General features: G+C 37.4%; 1 protein-coding gene across 1 annotated transcript in view; it reads right to left on the bottom strand.

Annotated features, from left to right (window-relative positions):
• CUBN (cubilin) overlaps positions 1-19551 on the bottom strand; it is a 70806-nt gene that overhangs the window by 37709 nt on the left and 13546 nt on the right. The window contains exons 6-20 of the mRNA XM_010712704.2: positions 17656-17769; positions 16296-16424; positions 15891-16023; positions 13530-13735; positions 12822-13003; positions 11423-11612; positions 10210-10407; positions 9741-9887; positions 8417-8607; positions 7973-8156; positions 6483-6657; positions 5260-5438; positions 3529-3738; positions 3100-3240; positions 1131-1312 (exon numbers count right to left, since the gene is read on the bottom strand). Coding sequence (XP_010711006.1) covers positions 1131-1312; positions 3100-3240; positions 3529-3738; positions 5260-5438; positions 6483-6657; positions 7973-8156; positions 8417-8607; positions 9741-9887; positions 10210-10407; positions 11423-11612; positions 12822-13003; positions 13530-13735; positions 15891-16023; positions 16296-16424; positions 17656-17769 — 2561 coding nt within the window. The remainder of the gene's footprint in view (positions 1-1130; positions 1313-3099; positions 3241-3528; positions 3739-5259; positions 5439-6482; positions 6658-7972; positions 8157-8416; positions 8608-9740; positions 9888-10209; positions 10408-11422; positions 11613-12821; positions 13004-13529; positions 13736-15890; positions 16024-16295; positions 16425-17655; positions 17770-19551) is intronic.

Below are 19551 nucleotides of genomic sequence, written 5' to 3'. Positions count from 1 at the left end.
GCAGGTTGGCTCCCAAATCTACTCAAAACCTCAGAACAAACTTCCATTGACTTGAGTAGATAAGGCTTCAAAGTGAAACATCAAAAATACCTTGCTTATTTTGTTAAAACTCAAACATAACAAACACGAACTGTTCCAAAATTTGAACGGTTTGTTTAGGAAAGAAAACAATATTTTAGTTAAATATTTAGAGCTTCAGTCTAAAGCTACTGATCATGTTCATTTCATTGCAGATGATCATATTTGAGTTCTTTTTAAAACAAAGATCATTATAAAAAAAGTCCTCCAAAATATTCAGTGCTGATGGGCATTTGTGATTAATACATACATTTCACTTTTTGCTGATTTAGATGTAATTTGCACAGTTTCTTTCACACGGATTATAGCCTAGGACTTAATTTCTTTCTAATACAATCTCAGCAAGATAGAAAAGACTTTTCCTACTGAGATTTGGAATAAGTGCTGAAGGGACATCAAGTAGCATGACCGATTTTCCTTCAAAAGATCACTACTTTGTTATTATTCAATTAAAAGCCATTCCTTATGGTCTGTCTAAAGTATTCATAAAGGAAAACAAGTGAAGATCACCCACAAATCACTAGGAAAAGCTCCCTCACATTTGTACATGAGCTATCTTCTGATCATGGTAAAACGGAACCCTGCACTGCTAACCTGAACAAATGAGAAACTGAATACTATTGTAAATTGGTGGAGCTCAGGATACAGGTATTACATAGGGAACTCTGCCTTGCTGGGGAAGAAAGGCTTGGGATGAGATAGATGCTGACAGAGAGTAATGTGACCATGTTAGGGCTGCATGGTGAGAACCTTGCAGATCCTGCAGCAAACATACCTGGATGTCCATAAGAGACTAGGGGAGCTGGAGGTACTTCTACCTACTGTTAAATTAATGACACTGAAGCCTGGTTCTTCAGGTCCACCCCTCTGCCTGGCTCATGAATTCCAGAATGTCCGTACTTTAAAATTAGCAGATGTGACCCATCAGAGCTAACTTTCATTTATCTGTTTCCTCTGGGTGAAATTATGATTTGTCTTAAAATCAGACATAGACATAAATGACCTTTCAGCTGTATTAATTCCTGTATTCCATCTTCACACACAATACTCACAGCCACATAATCTGATGAGCATCTCCAGTGTTCTTCAGTTCTCATATCATTAATGGTTAGGATGATACGTCGGCCTTCTTCCACTGTGATCCTCCATTCACACACTCGATTATGTGGGTATGGGTTGGGATAGTTCGGTGAAGTAAACATTCCAACAGGGGCAGAAAAATCCCCACCGCATTCTGAAATACCCAGATAATATTGGGACATTGTTTATAGAGTTAATAGGAAAACAAAAAGAAAAAAAAAGTTCCCATCAATAATGCAAGAAAAAAAGAGATCCTGAAAGGTTGATTTGTTATGCCTATTCTGTTCATACATTTGCCTAACAGCTGAGTTCCTCAGTTCTTATTCATCCATAAAAGCAGCTGAATGTTAATAGGCCATAACAGCTCTAATTATTAACACGTCCTTCTCCGAAGGGTTTGTCAGACTTCAGAAGCCTGAGCGACCCTCAGGCTTTGTTGCAAAGCAATACAAGCCTCTTAATGTGGCTGTATTGAGATATTACTGCTTTTCAGATGACTAGGCAGGGCCTTAGAGCAATGATGGAAGGACATGGTTTTCCTCTGCTTATTAGGAGAGGTAGAGAAAAAGCCACAAAGGACTTTAAGCAATTCTTTTTCAGTACAGTTATTTTATTTGTTCCCATCTTTACTATGAATATAAAATGATACTCTGATGAAAAAATATTAAAAGTCTTGTGTATACACATTTTTCTTCTGTGACTAATGGCGTAAGCTTGCCAGTCCATACTTGTTTTTCTCTTCAAATACAGAGATATAGTTAAATGGAGTACAGTGGGAGAGTTAGTCTCTTTCTTCATCCTCACAGACTCCTATAGAATAGTCTAATCTCTGTATCCACCTGCATTTAATTTTTGCTAATACAGTTTCTCTTCTGCATAACAGGGTTCTGAGAGTGAAATAACATTCCTTTGGATTCTGTTTCCTACTCTGTTATTTTACTGCAGAAGATGAAGATAAGGAAACTTTTAGATGAAGCTATAAGGAATTAAAAAAAAGGGTTGACAGGAGATATTTTCAAGACAACTACTGCAAATAGTTTATTTAAAGGTCACCAGATTTTTATATATTTTTTTTTCACTTTGAGGGTTATTGAATGTTGGAATAAGTTGTCCAGAGAGGTTTTGGAGTGTCTGCTCCTGAGGACATTCAAAACTCAACTGGCCACATTCTTGATCAGCCTGCTCTATCTGATCTTGCTTGAATGGTTGAACACTCCTTACAACCTCAGTGCCTCTGCAGTTTTGTGATGCTGCTATCATGAATCATCACTGATGTCAAGTCTGGAAAGATATTTTCCTTAGAAAGGCAAAATTTTTAAGGAAAACAATCTGGTATGCTAAACTATGTTATGAGAGCATACTTCTGCAAGGTGGTGATTCATTTCTTCTAGACAAGAACTCTCCAAAGGAGAAGAATAAATCTCTCAGTTTCTACATGATCAGCTCCTTTCCTCCTTTATTTCCCAAATTAACTAATTTTGAGAACAAATAAATTATACCTTTTAAAGTAGGAAAACAAAACAAAGCATTACCTCCAAACTACTGGCTTTAGGGAGATCTAAGAATACCATTCACCTTAAAAGAAGGAAAAGAATAACATAAAGGAATATCATAGCATTTCTTTACCTTTCTCTTCATCAAGAGAAGGGTATGGCAGGGCATCCCTGGAGTGACTGCTGCAGAGAAAAGGTGCAGAGAAGCATGCTTTGCTGTTTGAAACCTATCACTGAAAGCATCACCCTTTACAGGGACTGCTTGCCTTTCAGAGTTTTGGCTAAGCAGTAACCAGAGAGCTCTATTCTTACTTTATCTAGCAATGAATTCGAAGAGCAAATATACACCACTCCTAAAATAACTGATCTACAATGTATGCTGAACTAGACTATGTACTGGGCAGTATGTTTCTGCCCTGAAAGTAACTTGCAGCCTTGCAAATCCAACCTTCAGTACTGGAATCAAAGCGCAGTCTGAATCCTCGGGCATTTATTGATCCATCAGTGACAAACTTGACATAAGCAAAACTGTCAGAGGTATCCACAGCATCAGGGAGAGTGTTACCACAGTACCGGCCCAACAAATTTCCTGTAAAAATCAAATACAGAAATACAATTTTTAATCAAATAAGTTATTTGTATTTTCATTTATACTGAAGGACCACATTAAGTAAACTAGTAAAATCAATCTACTTCTGGGAAATTGCTGGGAAAGGTTTTGTTTGCCTTTCTTTCAGCAAGCAAGGCAGACAGGAGCAAACACTGTACATTCAAAAGGGATACCATATGCTCAATGAGGAATGCTTTCAGGAAACTCTGGTAAGGTTTCTCAGCATTGCTAAGAAAGAGAGGACAAACACTGAAAAAACTCTCAGACCAGAAGCATTGTATTCTCGTATCTCCACAAAGTCATTTGCACATTCAGAGGTGTTTTGAATATCCAGGTCTTCCAGTGTGATGGTAAGATAGTGGCCCCTCGGCCCCTGCAGAAACCATTCACAGAGCAGGTCATCCGGATAGTGAAGGTCAGGATATCCCACGCTTTCAATGACACCAGTTTGTCCTGCCACTGTACCACCACAGGGAGCTGCAAAAGCAAGAACTAGGCTGATTGAAGGAGCTCAGAGAGATGAGCTGTTTTTTTAGAAGAAAGCTCAAGACCTAAAACGAAGGCACAAGCAACTTATTCTGCAGCTGTAGAAATACATTCAGTGTTGCTTTCTGACCAAAAATTCCACATTTCTTTTTAATCCAACCAGTTGAATTTGTTTTGTCATATGCACCACTTGCATTGCAAACAGCCCTTCCCATCTACCTGTCTCTAATAGTTTGAATAAAGTCAGATTTCAAGGACCATGTCTGATTGCTACCTATATCCATATTTATCCATATCCATATATATCCAATTCTTCTGAAAAACATAAAAAAAAACCTCTTGTTTAATGTATGGAAATCTGTATCATCTATTCATAAAGAAACTTAGTTTGCTAAAAGTGGATCTAAATGTTTTGTTACTGGCAACAAGTAATTGCTGGTTTGTGTCTAAAGCTATGATTCAAATTCCTCTTCTCTTTCCTGAAGTCCCTTCCTGTTTAGATGCCTCTCCTTGTGGTGGAGTGGTTCGTGAGGAAAAAACTGCATAATTCAGGAAGCTACTATTTACATTCAATTTGCACTCTCTGAAAACTCACTTATCTGTGGTACCTGCAGTTATAAGCTCATAACAACACAGCTCACAGAAAATAATATTCCCTGATAGAATATATTGGATTTTACAGTGTAGTCTGTGTGTCTGCCAGATACCTTTTCACGACAGTAAGAATGGTGTACGTACTGTCTGCTTTGAGAGATAAGTGCTTTGCTCAGAATGACTGGCATATAGTTGAGATGACTGTTTAAATCTTCTATGGATACATAAATGCATAATGGCTTAGTATACCAACATTTTCTGAAGTTTGAAGTTACTTCATTTTTCAGCTTCAGAAATATCACAGTACGCTACATTGGTTTAAGGGGTTGAGATTTAACACAATCAGCAAAATCCTGTGTAAAGCAATAGCGTTCAATACTTAGCCTTTGAGAAATTAGCAGTCCGAGACTTTCCTACATGAGTAACACTAACATAATAGCCACTGACCTTTGAAGATCATTAAACTTATAAAAAAGATTAAAGGTACCATATTTCTGATCTGATCAAATACTATTTTTTATTTTATATATTTGTTAGTGCTTTCTAATACTATTTTTGCACCTTGAAGGTAAATAATTTTAAAATTAAATTGTGCTGTATGACTTTATCCACCTCATCATTGTGCTACTGCTCCTTTGATAACTGTCTTTGATGAGGGGTTACCCAGTCTTTATTTTTACTGCTGCAGACCTGTGGTCAGTTTCCTATTCATATTTCCATAATTTCCATCTCTTGCTAGGACTAGAACATGCTGATGTTAATCTGTATGATGATTCTGATGTCATAGCACAAATGCTAATTGGAAGAAGCATCTGCCAGTCTAACTCTTATGCATGGTTTAAGTTCCATTTAAGAAGCCAGGTAATTGAGACCAAAATCTTCCCCAAAGTGAGAGAAATTGATAAATGGAAGCATTACCAGTTGAATATTTAGCATTGAATCCCACATGGGTGTCACTGCTGTCAGATCTGAATCTCAGGTACATGACAGCTCCCGAGGATCTCTGTGAGCCTGGCAACAAACTCCCACAAAGCTTGGCAAGGATAGGGGCACTTGAATCAGCACCATTACGTAGCTCTAGGTAACTTGAAGTGCAGCTAGAATAAGAGAGAATTTTTTGTTCAATGTTTAGCAGTAATTGTTTTAAACCTTTTATATAAGTGTACAAAGCCAAAGTTTCCAAAGTAGGAAATTAGATCAGTTTCCATGCACTGTGAACAGGACAGGATCAACATGTTAATGATCAATGGTAGTCATCCAGTATTTGAATCAAAAAAAGTGCTAGAAACACTGAGAAAGATTCGTTCAAACCCAGCCCATAATCAGATCAGATTTGACAAAAGTGTATCCTTGGGAGATTATGAACAACACTGAAGACAGTAGTTGTGGCCATCTTTAACATGATTTTTTTTCTTTCTTTTTTTTTTTTTTTTCTAGCATTCGGCTTGTTAAGTCTCTTTAAGGATTGATAAGTTAAGAACAGATATAGTACCAACTAGAGGAATAAAAAGTCAAATATGGGAATATATGTAGGCATAAAAAAAAAAAACCTAAAACACCTTAACTAACAGCTTTGCCTTCAGAACGATGCAGCAGCCTGCAGAAGACATCCTGGGAACTCAGAAAGAAAGAATACTTTTGGGATTCTCCTTTCTGCACCATTTTTTCCTTAATACGGCCACACAGGTGAGGGTTGTTTTTGGAGTATACTGGCCTATCTCCAAATCTGTGAAGTTACATCACCTGAAAACTAGGCCTTGTTTCATGCTTCAGGGAGTGGGATGCAAAACATGTTGACTCATTGAAAAATCAGCAGATAGGTGGTGGTAATCAACTGGATTTAAAACTTGTTGATAGTCACAGTGAAAATCTGAAAATGAAAGACTTAAGGGCAAAGATGTTACAGAACACACCTTTTAAGTATGGATGCCTTCTTCCTATCTATAATATTTATTTGTATCATGCACTACAATGTACACTAGTGACTCAATAGCTCCAGTGATCTCTCTTAAATATTTCCCAATCATTTTTGATTGTAAAAATGGAAGCGTGCTCTGGGAGGAATTAGAGAAAGTAATAGGGAAAGAAAAATTAGGATGAAGTCTCTGAAGAAACACAGGCAAAACAATGTGGATATATACTTTGGTGAAGGTTCAATGTAAAACTGATCTTGAAATTGCAGTTCTACTGCGTGTCCATTAGGAGCAGTTATGGTCCAGACACAGTCAGCGTGCGAGGGGTAATTGTTCGGATAGTTGGGGGAAGATGTATATCCACTGGGGTTGAAATCATTGATATAAATATTCCCTCCACAAGCTGGGAAAGAAAAGATTGCCAATAAAACACAACAACATGTTAAGGAAATGGGTGAGGCATTGAAAATATGAGTCATCGCTATATTCCAACAGTTTTTCTTTCAGTGTCATATAGCTACATCAAAACTGAATGTTTTTTACTGCTATGGGAAATAATTTCAATGCAGTAGAATCCGATGTTCCCTATGTGCTACTGTTTACCTAGTTCTCCTCAATTTCAAATGTTCTGGTCCTTAAATTAAACCGCTCTTCAGTCTTCCTTAGTTTGGCTTCTTAGCCAAGCACGATACATGCTTCTTGCCTTGTTCCCATCTCAGTTCTCAAAGCAAGAAAAGCCAGCAGATCAGAGGCATCATTGCTACTGTGAATCATTTCCTACAACTGCTTTCCAAAAGTCAAAATGATTGAAATGCCTGTTTAATGCAATAATGAAGGCATGAGAAATGCCAGTCGGAGCAAACATGAGGATTAATTCTGGTCCTTTATCCTATAAAAATGTCTTCCTTTTGATCAGAAGCTGTCTGTCCAAAAAAAAAAAAATTCTAACAATGCTGGTAAACAGAGTTTTAGTCAAGCTTTCTAAACAGTTGAAACACTATGGTACAGCTTCACCCATTCTCTTTATGAATCCCCTACAGAAATGCTAGCAATGATTCTGAGTACATCGACAGGTTGCCTTAGTTGTGATTAGTCACACTGATTAACACCAAGTCTTCTGGTGTCCCAAGTGGCATGTATCAGAAATACAGTGGAATAACTGCAAATGTCAAATCCCTGATTTACTTCTGGAACCTGAGTCTTCATTTTATTTCATTCTTTGAAAGATGTTAGCTCTGTCTAAGTGTTGTTTTCTCAGCTGAGAGAAAAACTTGTGAGAAATGTTATCACCTTTCTAGACATACTATAGTACATCATTCCTGACATAACTTAGCAGTTGCACTTGGTAGTGAATGTTTAAAATAATGTTCTGTTTCCTAGGCTTTTTTTTTTTTTTTCTTTCTCTTTTCTGCAAAAATTATGAATATCTCTCCTTAATTTCAGAGGCTACACGTTTTCCTACCTCAAGATAATTTTACTTTAATATCTCCAGTTTTGATGAGCTGCATCTGGTTGTCTTTACAAAGGAGAAATTTGAGAATAGGATCAGAAGTCATAGACTAAAGAAAAAAAGAGGACATTTTTGCAGACATCTGATTTCATTGACTTACATTCTGTCTGGGCTGGGATTTATATATTAAAAAAAACCCTCTTTAAGAGGAGAAATTGCAATTTATATCTGTTGAATTACAGAACTCATGCTCATTTGCTAGACTTACCTAAACTCTTAGCCTCAAATTTCAGTTTGAATCCTTGACCCTCATTCCTGCTGTCAGAAATGAAGCGGACAAATAGCTGATTGTCTGTGGTGTACATGGTAGAGATGGGGCTGCTTCCACAAAAGCGTCCATTTCCCCTTCCAGATACCAAGGGTGGGGCAGAAGCATCTAGCCCATTCTTAAGCTAGAAGAAAAAAATTGCTAAAGTCACACAAGCTTCGAGCACACTCCATCTCAATGCTTCCAGCCACGGAGAAAACAATTACCTAGTGTTTAATTAACGCATAGTAATTAGTAAGACAAAAACAGAAAAATAATTTCTGTGGTATTTCAATTTGTTATTTTCATCTCTCAAGAATCTGGTCTGTTTCACTGCTACTAAAATCTGTAAGATTCAGAAGCTTTAATACTTTTGAGAATCTGGGACTTTGCTAATAACCTTACCTCTACGTAATCACCAGTATTGCAGGAAGCATCCTCACTTTTAACCTGAAAAGGTTGTTCAAAATGGACAGTTATGATAAATCCAGAAGTTACAAGTACATGCCAGGAACAATTCAGATTAGGAGTATAGTCCTGAGGGTAGTTAGGGGATGTGATCACACCCCTGTCTTCATGCAAATAACCTCCGCAACCTGGGAAAAAGGAGTTGAAGCAAAGAGAAAAATATTAGTGTCAACTATTCAAATATTGATTCAGAAGAAAAGAAAATAACTGTCACAGGGAAGATGTTATAGGTAAAAGCAAATGTTGAAACAAATATTTGACAAGTTGAGGGCCACAGAGCAATGCATAAAATGAAGGATCTCCCAAATATAATTTAGTAGATTGCAAGACGCCTCACACCAAACATCTTGACATTGAAACTCAGTTCTCAGACTTAACAGACAAGTAAGCAAATAGCTGTGCCACGGACCTCTCATGGAATGACTCTCACGATGTCTGAGTTTATTGCTTTTAGCATGGACTAAACCACTATCACCTACTCAAGCTGATGGTAAAAAAGATTTCCCCCAGCTGTCCATTTTCATAACACCTTCTTTGGTGCCTCAGCCTGTTCAGGAATCAGTTATCAGCCATAGGTGCATTCTCAATATCTCTTTGTCTGTGCTTTGAGTCATTTACTTCCATCTCTTAGTTGGATATCCTTTCTCCCTCCAAGTAAGCTGTTACAACTTTATGCACATACACTTTTTTACTTCTGGAAAGTGACCAATCTGGTTGAATCCTGCTTTGTTGCCTTACATTATTGAGCAAATAGCAAATTTTATCTTTGCAGAGTGTATAATCAATGGATATACAGATGGTATATGTATATCCAGGAGCTTGGCTAATGTAATTGTTATATTGGAGTAATGAGAGAAAGTCACTCACCCTATCCTGGGCTCGCAAGATGGACTCCAGTGGAGCAGATCTCCAGAGAGATCCTTCCCCACTGGCAGTCAGCTCTTAAATGGGTCTAGGAGAGGTGGAGCCAGGCTCCACCCTTTCCTGCAGCACAGGTGATTTGCCTTCACCTGTGCTCCCGTGGCTGACTCATTGCTTGCCTCAGGTGATTAATCAGAGGTTCAGGCCGTGATTCAGCAGTCCCATACAGCAGAGTCAGAGATTTTTAATGTATGTTTGTGAGAAGTGGATAATCGATCTCTGTGATCAACTGCATGGATCAAAGACAGATGATAAAAATTTCATTAGTCTTTTCTTTTCCTACTCAGTTGTTAACAGCAAGGCAGAAGTTTATCTGGGAAAGAAGAGAAATAGATCTCACTTTTGTGATATGAGGCATTAAATCCAGCTCCAGTGACACTTGCATCTGACACGAAGCGGATGAACATTGTCTCTCCAGTTGATCTTACTGGCCCAGGAGGTTCTCGTCCACATATAGTAGCTAGCAATGGGGAAAGACCATTGTCTCCTGAAATCAAAAGAAAATGTAATAATTAATAATTAAAATCAGTCCACTTTGCCTTTTTTGTTTGCTGTGGCTTTCCCACTTTCAGGCAGAGACTTTTAAAGATTTTTAATCCCTCACAGAGAAATATTTTTATAGATAACTAAACATTTTGCTATGCTTTGCTAGTTTTGTTTTAACTAGTGGAACATCTCAGTCTAGACAAACGATACTGGTATAGATGCTGTTTCCATTGCTAACTAGATTACTTATGTTCCAGACACAGGTCCTAAGACATTCAGTGTCTATTTCATACTACTGGTGTAGGGCAAGATTGGCTTCTTACCATCTTGGATAGTAAGTGTGTCATAGTAGCACGAACTGTGAGATTCAATATCCAGGGCCAGGATGTTAAACTCCACAGTGGACCCAGGAGCTCTGATAAGCCACACACAGTCAGCAAAATTTCTGTAGTTCATGGGCCAGCCTGGCGAGTAGAGGAATGAAGGAGTTTCTTCACTTGTCACAGTCCCTCCGCATGCACCTATGATGTTCAAGAAAACAAAAATGTAAGCATCCTCTTTTTAAACTGAATATTTCACTTAATTTGACAGACCTTGTGTTAAGAACAATGGGAGCACAATAATAGGGTGTGTAGTCAGAGGAAACGATTTCTTCAAACATTGCTTCAGTTTGGACTAGGACTACAAAGCCTGAAATCCAGGACTATAAGGATTATACATACATATATTTTACTATGAAGAATATTTACAAAAGTACACAAAAGTTTAACAGAGACTTTACTTCAGAAAGGAATTTAGAACTTCTTCAGCTGAAATGCTTTTCTTTCTCCACTCCTAAAGTTTCAGCTTTAAGTTTCAGGCAAGATGGAGCTCCTTCAGTGATGTACGGTTGTTTAGTGCTCTCCCAGAATATAAAACACAAAAAAATACATGCTGCCACTATGCTGTAGAGCTCCAGGGATCCCTAGAAATCTGTCTTTGGATTTAGAAAGAAGACACTGCTCTATGTTCCAGACAGTCTTAATTTTCTCTTGCTGAACTTGCTCAGAGAAAACCAATGGTACAGTAGACACATCTCCTATCCTGTCAGGAGTTATTTCTCAAAAAGATTTGTGATCAGACCAAGCATATTCTCTCTAAGAGATGTAGTCTATCATAGGCTTCACATCATAATGGCCAGTGATTTAAGAACGGTATTTCAAGAGAGATACTTTTTCATGATAGCACGTAACATGTTTAGCTTTCATGAAATAGCAGTATTAAGAAAAATGACCTTCTATCTACTTTCTTATTGATAAAGCACTATAAAACAGTGTACATGAGAGTTCTTTGTAAATAGCTTAATATGACTATAACAGTGTTTAATTAAAATATCAATGAAAACTCTCAGTCAGTTAATAGTGAGGGCTTCTTCTTGTGGGGAGGATTTTTTCGGAGTTGTTTATATTTTGTTGTTGCTGCAGTTCTATTTTGAAGTAAAGCACAATATATTACTGACTAGATCACTTTTGACCACATAGCACCCTGAAGACCCACCTCTAGCAATTGCGCGTGTGGGAGCAGAAGGCTCCATTGCATACCACTCTAAAAGAAAGCCTCTTCCAGTCACAGATGAATCTGTCTGGAACTGTATTGTCAATGTGCTGCCAGAGGATGTAAAAGAAGCTGGATCTGCACCACAGTATGTTGCAATAGGACGAGAATGAATGGTGGGCCCATCATATACCTGCAGTGAGAAAAAGACAGTGATGGTGTCATTCCTCACAGAGGAAGATTTTTATCTTCCTCCTACCCAGAAAGTCTCCAAGCAGAAAAATTATCCTCTTTAAATGAGCAAGTAGGACTTGGATGGTCTTTCATCAGAACCCAGTTAGAGAGAAATCCCTCTTACTAAAAGGGAACAATATCTCCCCTACCTTTGTATACTGTTAGACATAAAGCTTTCATGGAAGAAAGATCTGAATGGAACCCATCAAACTAAACTCTTTCCCTACCACAGGGCTTTTCTTTGGGGATGCTGACTTGCCTCCCATGTGAAAAAAAGTCTAACTTTGTTTCTTGCTAAGAAAAAAAAACAATACCATGTACCAGAAAAAAATGAAACTCTTTGGGTGGTTTGTTGTTTTGTTCTTTTTCCCAAGGAAAACTTGCATTTCAAATTCTGTCAAATAAATCCATAATAACGTATTTCCATGTATTTATAAGCTAAATTCTTGGCTAGTTACAAGACGGTTCTCTTTTGCTGCTTTTCAAATCTATTTTTATTCTTGTCCTCTTTCCCCCAATTAAAAAGGTGGGGAAGATTAAAGATTAACATTAGACTGAAGATCTAAACCTTGATTCAGATCCTTGAGTAGCCCACTGGATGTCAGCTGATTTAAGAAACTCATTTTGCTCTCAGAGGGATGGACAAATAAAGTCAGGCTAAATTAGAATAAAGAAGATACCATTAAAATCTGGCATGAGATGAAGGAAAAAGCTCCATATCCTTTCTGAATCAATTGCTCCAATTTGCTTTGCACTATGCTTACTTTTCTTTTTAGCCTGAAAAATCTTGTCTGTATTGTAGGAGGAAAAGGTAAACAGGAAGAGGTAACTTCCTACTGCCAAAAGCAAACTATTGATTCAGAGACAAAAAGGGGTGCAAGTAAGGGACTGTTCCTGGTAGGTTTTTAAAATAACCTAATTTTATAGGTATTATGGGCTAATTTTTAATATATTTCAAACTTACGAGTTGGAAATAACTGTTAGAGAGTCGAAGAGTAAGTATCTCTTCCTATATCATATTTATATTATTATAATTATTGAAAAGATAACATGCCAAAACCAATGAATCCCAATCAGATCCTTGGAAATTCTGCTTAAACGTAAGATCCTCTATTAATCATTTTCATCAAAAATAACCAAAGTTTAAAAAAATTTACAATGAAATCACCTTTAGCTTGTCATAATTGCATCTGTAATGATTTTCAATATCCATCTCCAGGATACGGCCATGGATAACTTGTGAAGCATTGGTGCTTATCCTCCACTGGTAATTGGAATTGTGAGGGTAGCTTCTGGGCCACTGTGGTGAAGCTATTTGTCCTCTGTTTCCCACAATGTCATTTCCATACACTGAAAAACAAGAGACAACTAATGCCTCTACTTCATACTTGAGCCATATGGCTCTACTCGTAGGAAAGATGGGAATGTGACATAGCTAAATTTTCTCTCATTATTGGACATAGACCATCTTTAAAGTCTCTTCCAATCTAAGCCATTCTATGATTCTATGATTCTCATCCTGCCTACTTCATGTTCATTTCTTCCCAAGAAACATTAAATACGAAAATTTTGTGAGTTTTTTTCCCATGGAGTTTTTGTTTCTGAAAATATAATATAATTAATTATATATATATTTCTTCTGTTATAAAAAAGATAGAATTTCATGTCTAATTCATCTCATTATGGTATATCTAGTATATTCACATACATGCAAGCTTAGTAGATATTTTGCAACACATTTTAAATGAATTCACAACCCTGATGATATCAATGAACATTTTCTAATAGACTTTGCAGAGCCAAAGATTGGCACTTTTTTGGACCATTTTGGAAGTGTTATGAAACAACAATTTTCAATTAAATAGCATTTACTTACAGTGTGAGAATGTGGCCCTGAAGCCAACGCCGGTGCCTGAGCTGTCTGAGACAAATTTAACCCACAGGATATGACCAACAGAAGATGTATAATTTGAAGGTAAGGAGTCTCCACACAATTTTCCTACCAACATGCCAGTAGCATTCCCTTCACGAATTTCCAGGTAATCTTTGGTGCAGCCGCTACTAGATTCCACTTGAAATTCTCTGTTGTGATAACAGCAGAAGAGCATTAGCAGACATATGACTGAAACATACTTCAGAGTTTGCCCTGCAAGCCTACAAATCCCCCGGTAGTTGTTATCTTACCATATGAAGTGGACAGTAATCCTCCTGAGCTCGCTCACTCATTACCTGGTGGTGCTGCTGACCCAGGGCTTGGTCCCTTGTGCTCCCTTCTTTATGACAGAGCTTCAGTTTGCAAAGTTAAAATTTTAAGAGTTCTCAAACCTTTTTAATATTAGCGGGTTCTCCATCAACCATCATGAAACACAGAAAGCTCTGACATATAAAAGAGATTTCTAAGATTTTATAATCTCTAGTCAGACTACAACATCTATTGAGTGCAGAAAATACCTTTGGCCTTAAAATTAGTTTGTAGCCTCTGTGTGTGCACATTATTTCAGTATATTCTCTAGTGAGAAAATAATTTTCAGAGGCCTAGATTCATTTGTTTTTCACATCTCAGAGCTCAAAAGTCCCTTTTCTCCAGAATTATTAAATATTACTGCTTCTCTGATGTCTCTGTGTTTCACATAGCTGGTTCTGAGTAAGAATTACCCTAACTCTTCTTAATCAATTTTTACCTTAGAAAAGGGATAGGATTTAGTAACTAAACTCTAAATTATTGCACTGAACCAAATGTTGAACTCAATCTAAAAATCACTGCCTATTATTCTAAGTGAAGCTTCAATTCAATCCAATATACTTTCCATTATATGGCTATGAATCTATAGTAAAGATTCCAGCAAGCGCCTCTTACAGCTCATGCTCTAAAATATTTGTGCTTTCTGATTTTCTGGTAACAATAACTCCCCTCTAGCGCTGAACACAGCCATATGTGTTCAGGCTGCTGTTAAATGTCTCCAACCATTCATGTGGATATGCTTCAGACAAATTTAATGCCAAATCTCAAGTTGCAAGGCAGGCATTTCTGTTCAGACTGAGCTGAAGAAAATGAATTCTTCATGCCAACAAAACTTTATAAAACTCTGATATTAAGTTAAATAAAATAAATACTTCTTTCTAACACAATGACCCCTTGCTTTACAGTCTTTTAAGCTTGTTTTTCAACTATATGTAACTACAGAAAAAGTGTCTATATCTATTAAAGACCACTTGATATCTGAATGTATGCTTTGCTGGTAGTTTATACTTTCCACTACATTTCTGTTTTTGTTCTGAAAAGTTGTTATTCATTATGTTGCAGCAAATATTTTGGAAAATGTTTTCAGGCTTTAGTGCTTATTCTCTGCTTCAGTGAGTAAAAGAGGAATATGTTGTCCTTTTCATTGCATTAATGAATCAGTATGGGCTTAGCAAATTGTACTTTATGCAGTCAGCAAGTTACTGGGTAAATTTTCCTTTTATCCTGGTTAACTGTAAATGCAAATTTGAAAAAACTTTATATTTCTGCTGATCTCTGATAAATTTTGCAAAGGGTCGGTGCTCTGTTTCTAGGCATCAGCCACTCTTTGATGCTGAGAAGCAGAGACTCAGAAATCCATATCATGGGTAAAAACCAACCTGACTCTCCTGGTAAAGGATTCCACATTGTTCTGTGAACCATGGATGTCTTTTTTACTGTCTCGAGTCTTCAAAGGAAAGTTCTCTGAAGGAAAAAGTTCCTTTGAGATAACTATTTTGCTCCCTGTTGCGCTTTCACTGCTATAATTGGTCTTACAGTTTGAGAAATTTTGAAGACTTTAATATAAATTCTTACTTTACAGTCTGTGGAGTATTTGGATTCTTTATATGACTTAGCTATATAATAAATACTACAGTGAATCTGGTAGTAAGGAAATAGTAGGAATTTCCTTCCTAAAGGAAAGGTAGAATAGCACAAAATTTCCTCTTCTTGTTTTTATGTGAGTAAAAACAGGCCTCTGCAGAATCCCATGCTGCTCAAACAATAAAAAACCTATTTATATAACACCATATATGCCTTAATATGGTAAGCAATGAGTAAGAGAGAACACTGAATGCAAGCTGTCCCCAGCCACTGCTGTGTTCTCTTTCCAAGTGATTGTACAAGTATGTTTCAGCTTTATCATCTGGTAATTACATTTCCTAATAAACACAGAGCATCCTTCCTTTAGCTCTGTTAAAGGGGATGAATAATAACCCCTGGCAATGCATTTACATGAAGGACAGCTGCAGCCGGTTGCCAGGGGAGCTGAGAATTGTCCAGACACACTCAGTGTTGAGTGGATACGGCTCGGGATAGCCAGGGCTGTTGAAAGCTCCTCTGTCCATGTGGAAAGTACCTCCGCACGCTGCAAGAATAAGGAGAAAGCAGAGGCTTGAGAATGATGACAGTGTACAAATAGCTTGGTGGAGCCAGAGCATTTGCTAATCAAGAACGCATTGTGTCTTGTCTTGTCATTCTTTGACTTGTTGATATCCTTCCCAAGACCTTATCCAACAAGAGGAAAGGCAACAGGGGATTACAACATAGGGAATGCCAGAGAACCAAAGAGATACAAAATCTAGTCTTTCTCTTAAAAATCAGAGGTATAAACTAGCAATATCTGTCCTATAGACTTACATGATGATGATGCAGCATAGGTGGCATGGAAGCCCCTGGCAGTAATGTTGTTATTAGAGATGAAGTTGACCACCAAAGCATTACCAAAAGAAGTGATAGGATGTGGCATGGTCGTACCACAGTAACGGCCTGAAAGAGAACAGGCCAGAGTGAACAAAGCAGCATTCAGCATGCAATTACTTTTAATAATCTTACATTTAGGGTTAGTGCCTGACAGCAGCTAAGAGTAACATTGCTTATAATTGCATTTGTCAGTTACATCCACATAAAATTGAAATATCGTAGTAGCAGAGAACACACTCTACTGGACTATTTTATTTTTATTAAACTGAGAAAGAATTTGAACTGGGACGTCCTGCCCTCCAGGCACCCTAATCAATGGATATCCTGTCCTTGAGCTCTTGCATTCACTCTACTCAGAAATTGCAGCCTAATTAAAAAATATATACTTCCAAAACCAAATAAATCTGTCAGTAGTTTCCATTTCACTGAGTTCCTAATGAAAAAAAAAGAAGCAACAAGTAACAGAAGAGTTCTCCTGTAACAGATTGTAATATGAGGATTAAGAATGTGAATCATGATCTGAAAGAAAGGCATCTGAGAGCAAACAGAAAGGTAACAGCCAAGTGCTCTGCTCATCTTTCCAGGTGAAGCCTGAGGAAAGGAGACAAGAAAAATAATTCTGCTCTCAGTTACAAGCCATTTATATTGAATACAACCCTACTCTCGTCAAGAAATTATATACAAAAGTAAAGGAAAAGGAGAACAGAATCAGTCACATCTGTTCTGAATTTTCCAGGAAGGAAATTCATGACAACTCTGGGGATATCTATGGCCAGCTCTGTCTCATGGCTTCCCAGCAGTGTAAGCATTGATCTTTATTGCTCAGGCTGCTCCTCTTCTTGAAAGTGATAGCTCTGGACAAACATGTATGGAGGAAGCTGTAGAAAAATCAAGAACAAGCAGAAATTTCCAGGGTTTCAAGAAAATCCATTTATCCATTTTCTGTTCCCAGAAATCTGCAACTGTCTTCACATGCGTTCAGTGTGACTCATGAGTGGAGGTTGTACTACATTTTTGTAACCTAGATTTCACTTTAAACTGAATTGCTTGATTTCTTCTATTGTTCTGATGAAGAGGAAGGAAAAGTCAGGTCCACACTGCACATTAGCAGAGCCTGGGAGGGCCACGTTTTTCACACTGAAGTCTTATTCCACCAGCTACAGTCTCCTCTGATTAGACTGGCAATGGGAACTTCTTTTATCAGAAAAAAAAACATTAAGCTACAGGACACTCAAGAAAACCTACTTACCTTGAGTGTAGTCCCATACATGAGATAAAGAAGGAAAAGGCACATTACCTTGAAGAGGAGCATTGTAGTTATTCCCATCCAAAATCTCCACAAAATCCGTTGTACAGTTCTGTCTATTATTTCCAATATCAAAATCAGTGAAGGACAGTGTGATGTGGTTGACTGGCAACAGCAAAATATAAAAACTTAAAAAGCAGTTTGGCATTTCACGGAGAAACTATTATATCTAGACAAATGTACTCTTTTCTCCCTTGAACTCAATCAGTTTCCATAAAGCATAACATCTGAACTAATTTAATCTTTGATAGGTGGAGTGAATTTCTCAGAAGTACATCAGTGCTTACTGCAAAGATCCTGATAAATCTCTTCATATTTCAGTACTTTCTAATACAATTAACATGATTAGTGTGGGATTTAACAGGCAGACATCAAACCAAATTTCCTAACAGCTGAACAGTTTCATTATATACTGAAAAAGTCTGCAAATACAGCATGGAAAATTTACACACACTCAAAAACAAAACTTATTTCTACACGTCTGTGACCTTCTGTCCCTTTATGATCTATACAATAGATTTGGACAAAATGTGAACTGACGCTGCCCTGCTCCAGGCTTAGAAAGAGCTGGACCTTTCATCGTTTTGTAACGTTCCACATACATCAATTGGACTGGTTAAAGGATCATTAACCACCCTCAGCTATATTTGTATGGAATTGGATTTTCCACACCCTCAGTCTGCAGGCTACATCCTGAAAAAGAGGATTTCTGACTCAGGGTATTTTTGACTCTCAATATTGCTTTGATTTTTCTGATATGAACAAAGATGAAGTCACAAATGGAAGAATAGTGGTTTTCCTCAACACTCACCTTCTGTGAGGAGAGTCAGTCCTGGCCTCAGAGTATTGATGCAGTTCAAGTGGGTTGGAAAAAGAGGCTCATGATTAAATGATAACTAAGCTTTCTCCAACCAAGTATGAATTTGACACAAATACTTTGCTTTTCACTGGGCTATAATTAGTTTGAATAAGCTGAGGAGACAGACATGGTCCCAGGCACTGCATTCAGCGGGGTGCCACTGACTGGTATTCAACTACAAAATCCATGTGTTGGACATCCTTGTGTCCCAATCCAGTCAATCAATTACAGTTGTCAATGTAGGTCCTCAGGATACAAAATAAAAAGTAAAACCACAGCGGGAGGCAAGAACAGGAGACTTGGTGTGCACAGTAAAAGCAGAGCAAGAACTCTATGCTCTGGTTTGCCATTGGCTACATCTGTTCTGTATGTCTGTGTCCTGTAACACTGGGACTGGTATAACATCTCCATGTGTGGTACGTAGTGGTCCTGGTGAAGGATGTCACTGCATACACAGATTGCATACACAAAACCTGGATTGTTCTGACCTCTTATACTGATGTAAATCACGTGACAACAGTTACGTTTGACTTTTCAACCTAGATCCAAGAAATGGCTGTCTTTATAAATAAATGTTATATAGGCAGAGGACAGTTCTGATGATGTCTTCTTCATGGATATGCATAATAACCTATGCCTAAAAAAAAGTAGTGCTTATATTCTGATTTTTTGTTTAGTGTTTTGTTTGGCAAACTGATCTTTGTTTCATAACTTAGCAAAATAAATTTATAAATGTGGTTGGAACCTTCTATGATTTTAATAACAATGGCTAGATATCAGATGAACAACTGAAATTCAGGAGTAGCTATCAAAAATAAATATTCATTTTTTAATTATGTTACCAGGACACTACAACACAGTTTTATTTTTAAGAAATTTTATACCATGTAAATTTAATACTGTACATTAAAGATAATAACAGTATTTGGGGGAAAATGCTTGGTGTGTTAGCATCAACTATAAATTTATTTAAAAATAGACAGGTACATCTGAGGGCATATTTATGTACACAGGACCAGTTTATTTAT

The sequence above is a fragment of the Meleagris gallopavo genome, chromosome 6 (genome assembly GCF_000146605.3).
Source record: "Meleagris gallopavo isolate NT-WF06-2002-E0010 breed Aviagen turkey brand Nicholas breeding stock chromosome 6, Turkey_5.1, whole genome shotgun sequence".
Taxonomy (NCBI): Eukaryota; Metazoa; Chordata; class Aves; order Galliformes; family Phasianidae; genus Meleagris; species Meleagris gallopavo.
This window is presented reverse-complemented; position numbering and strand designations above follow the sequence as displayed.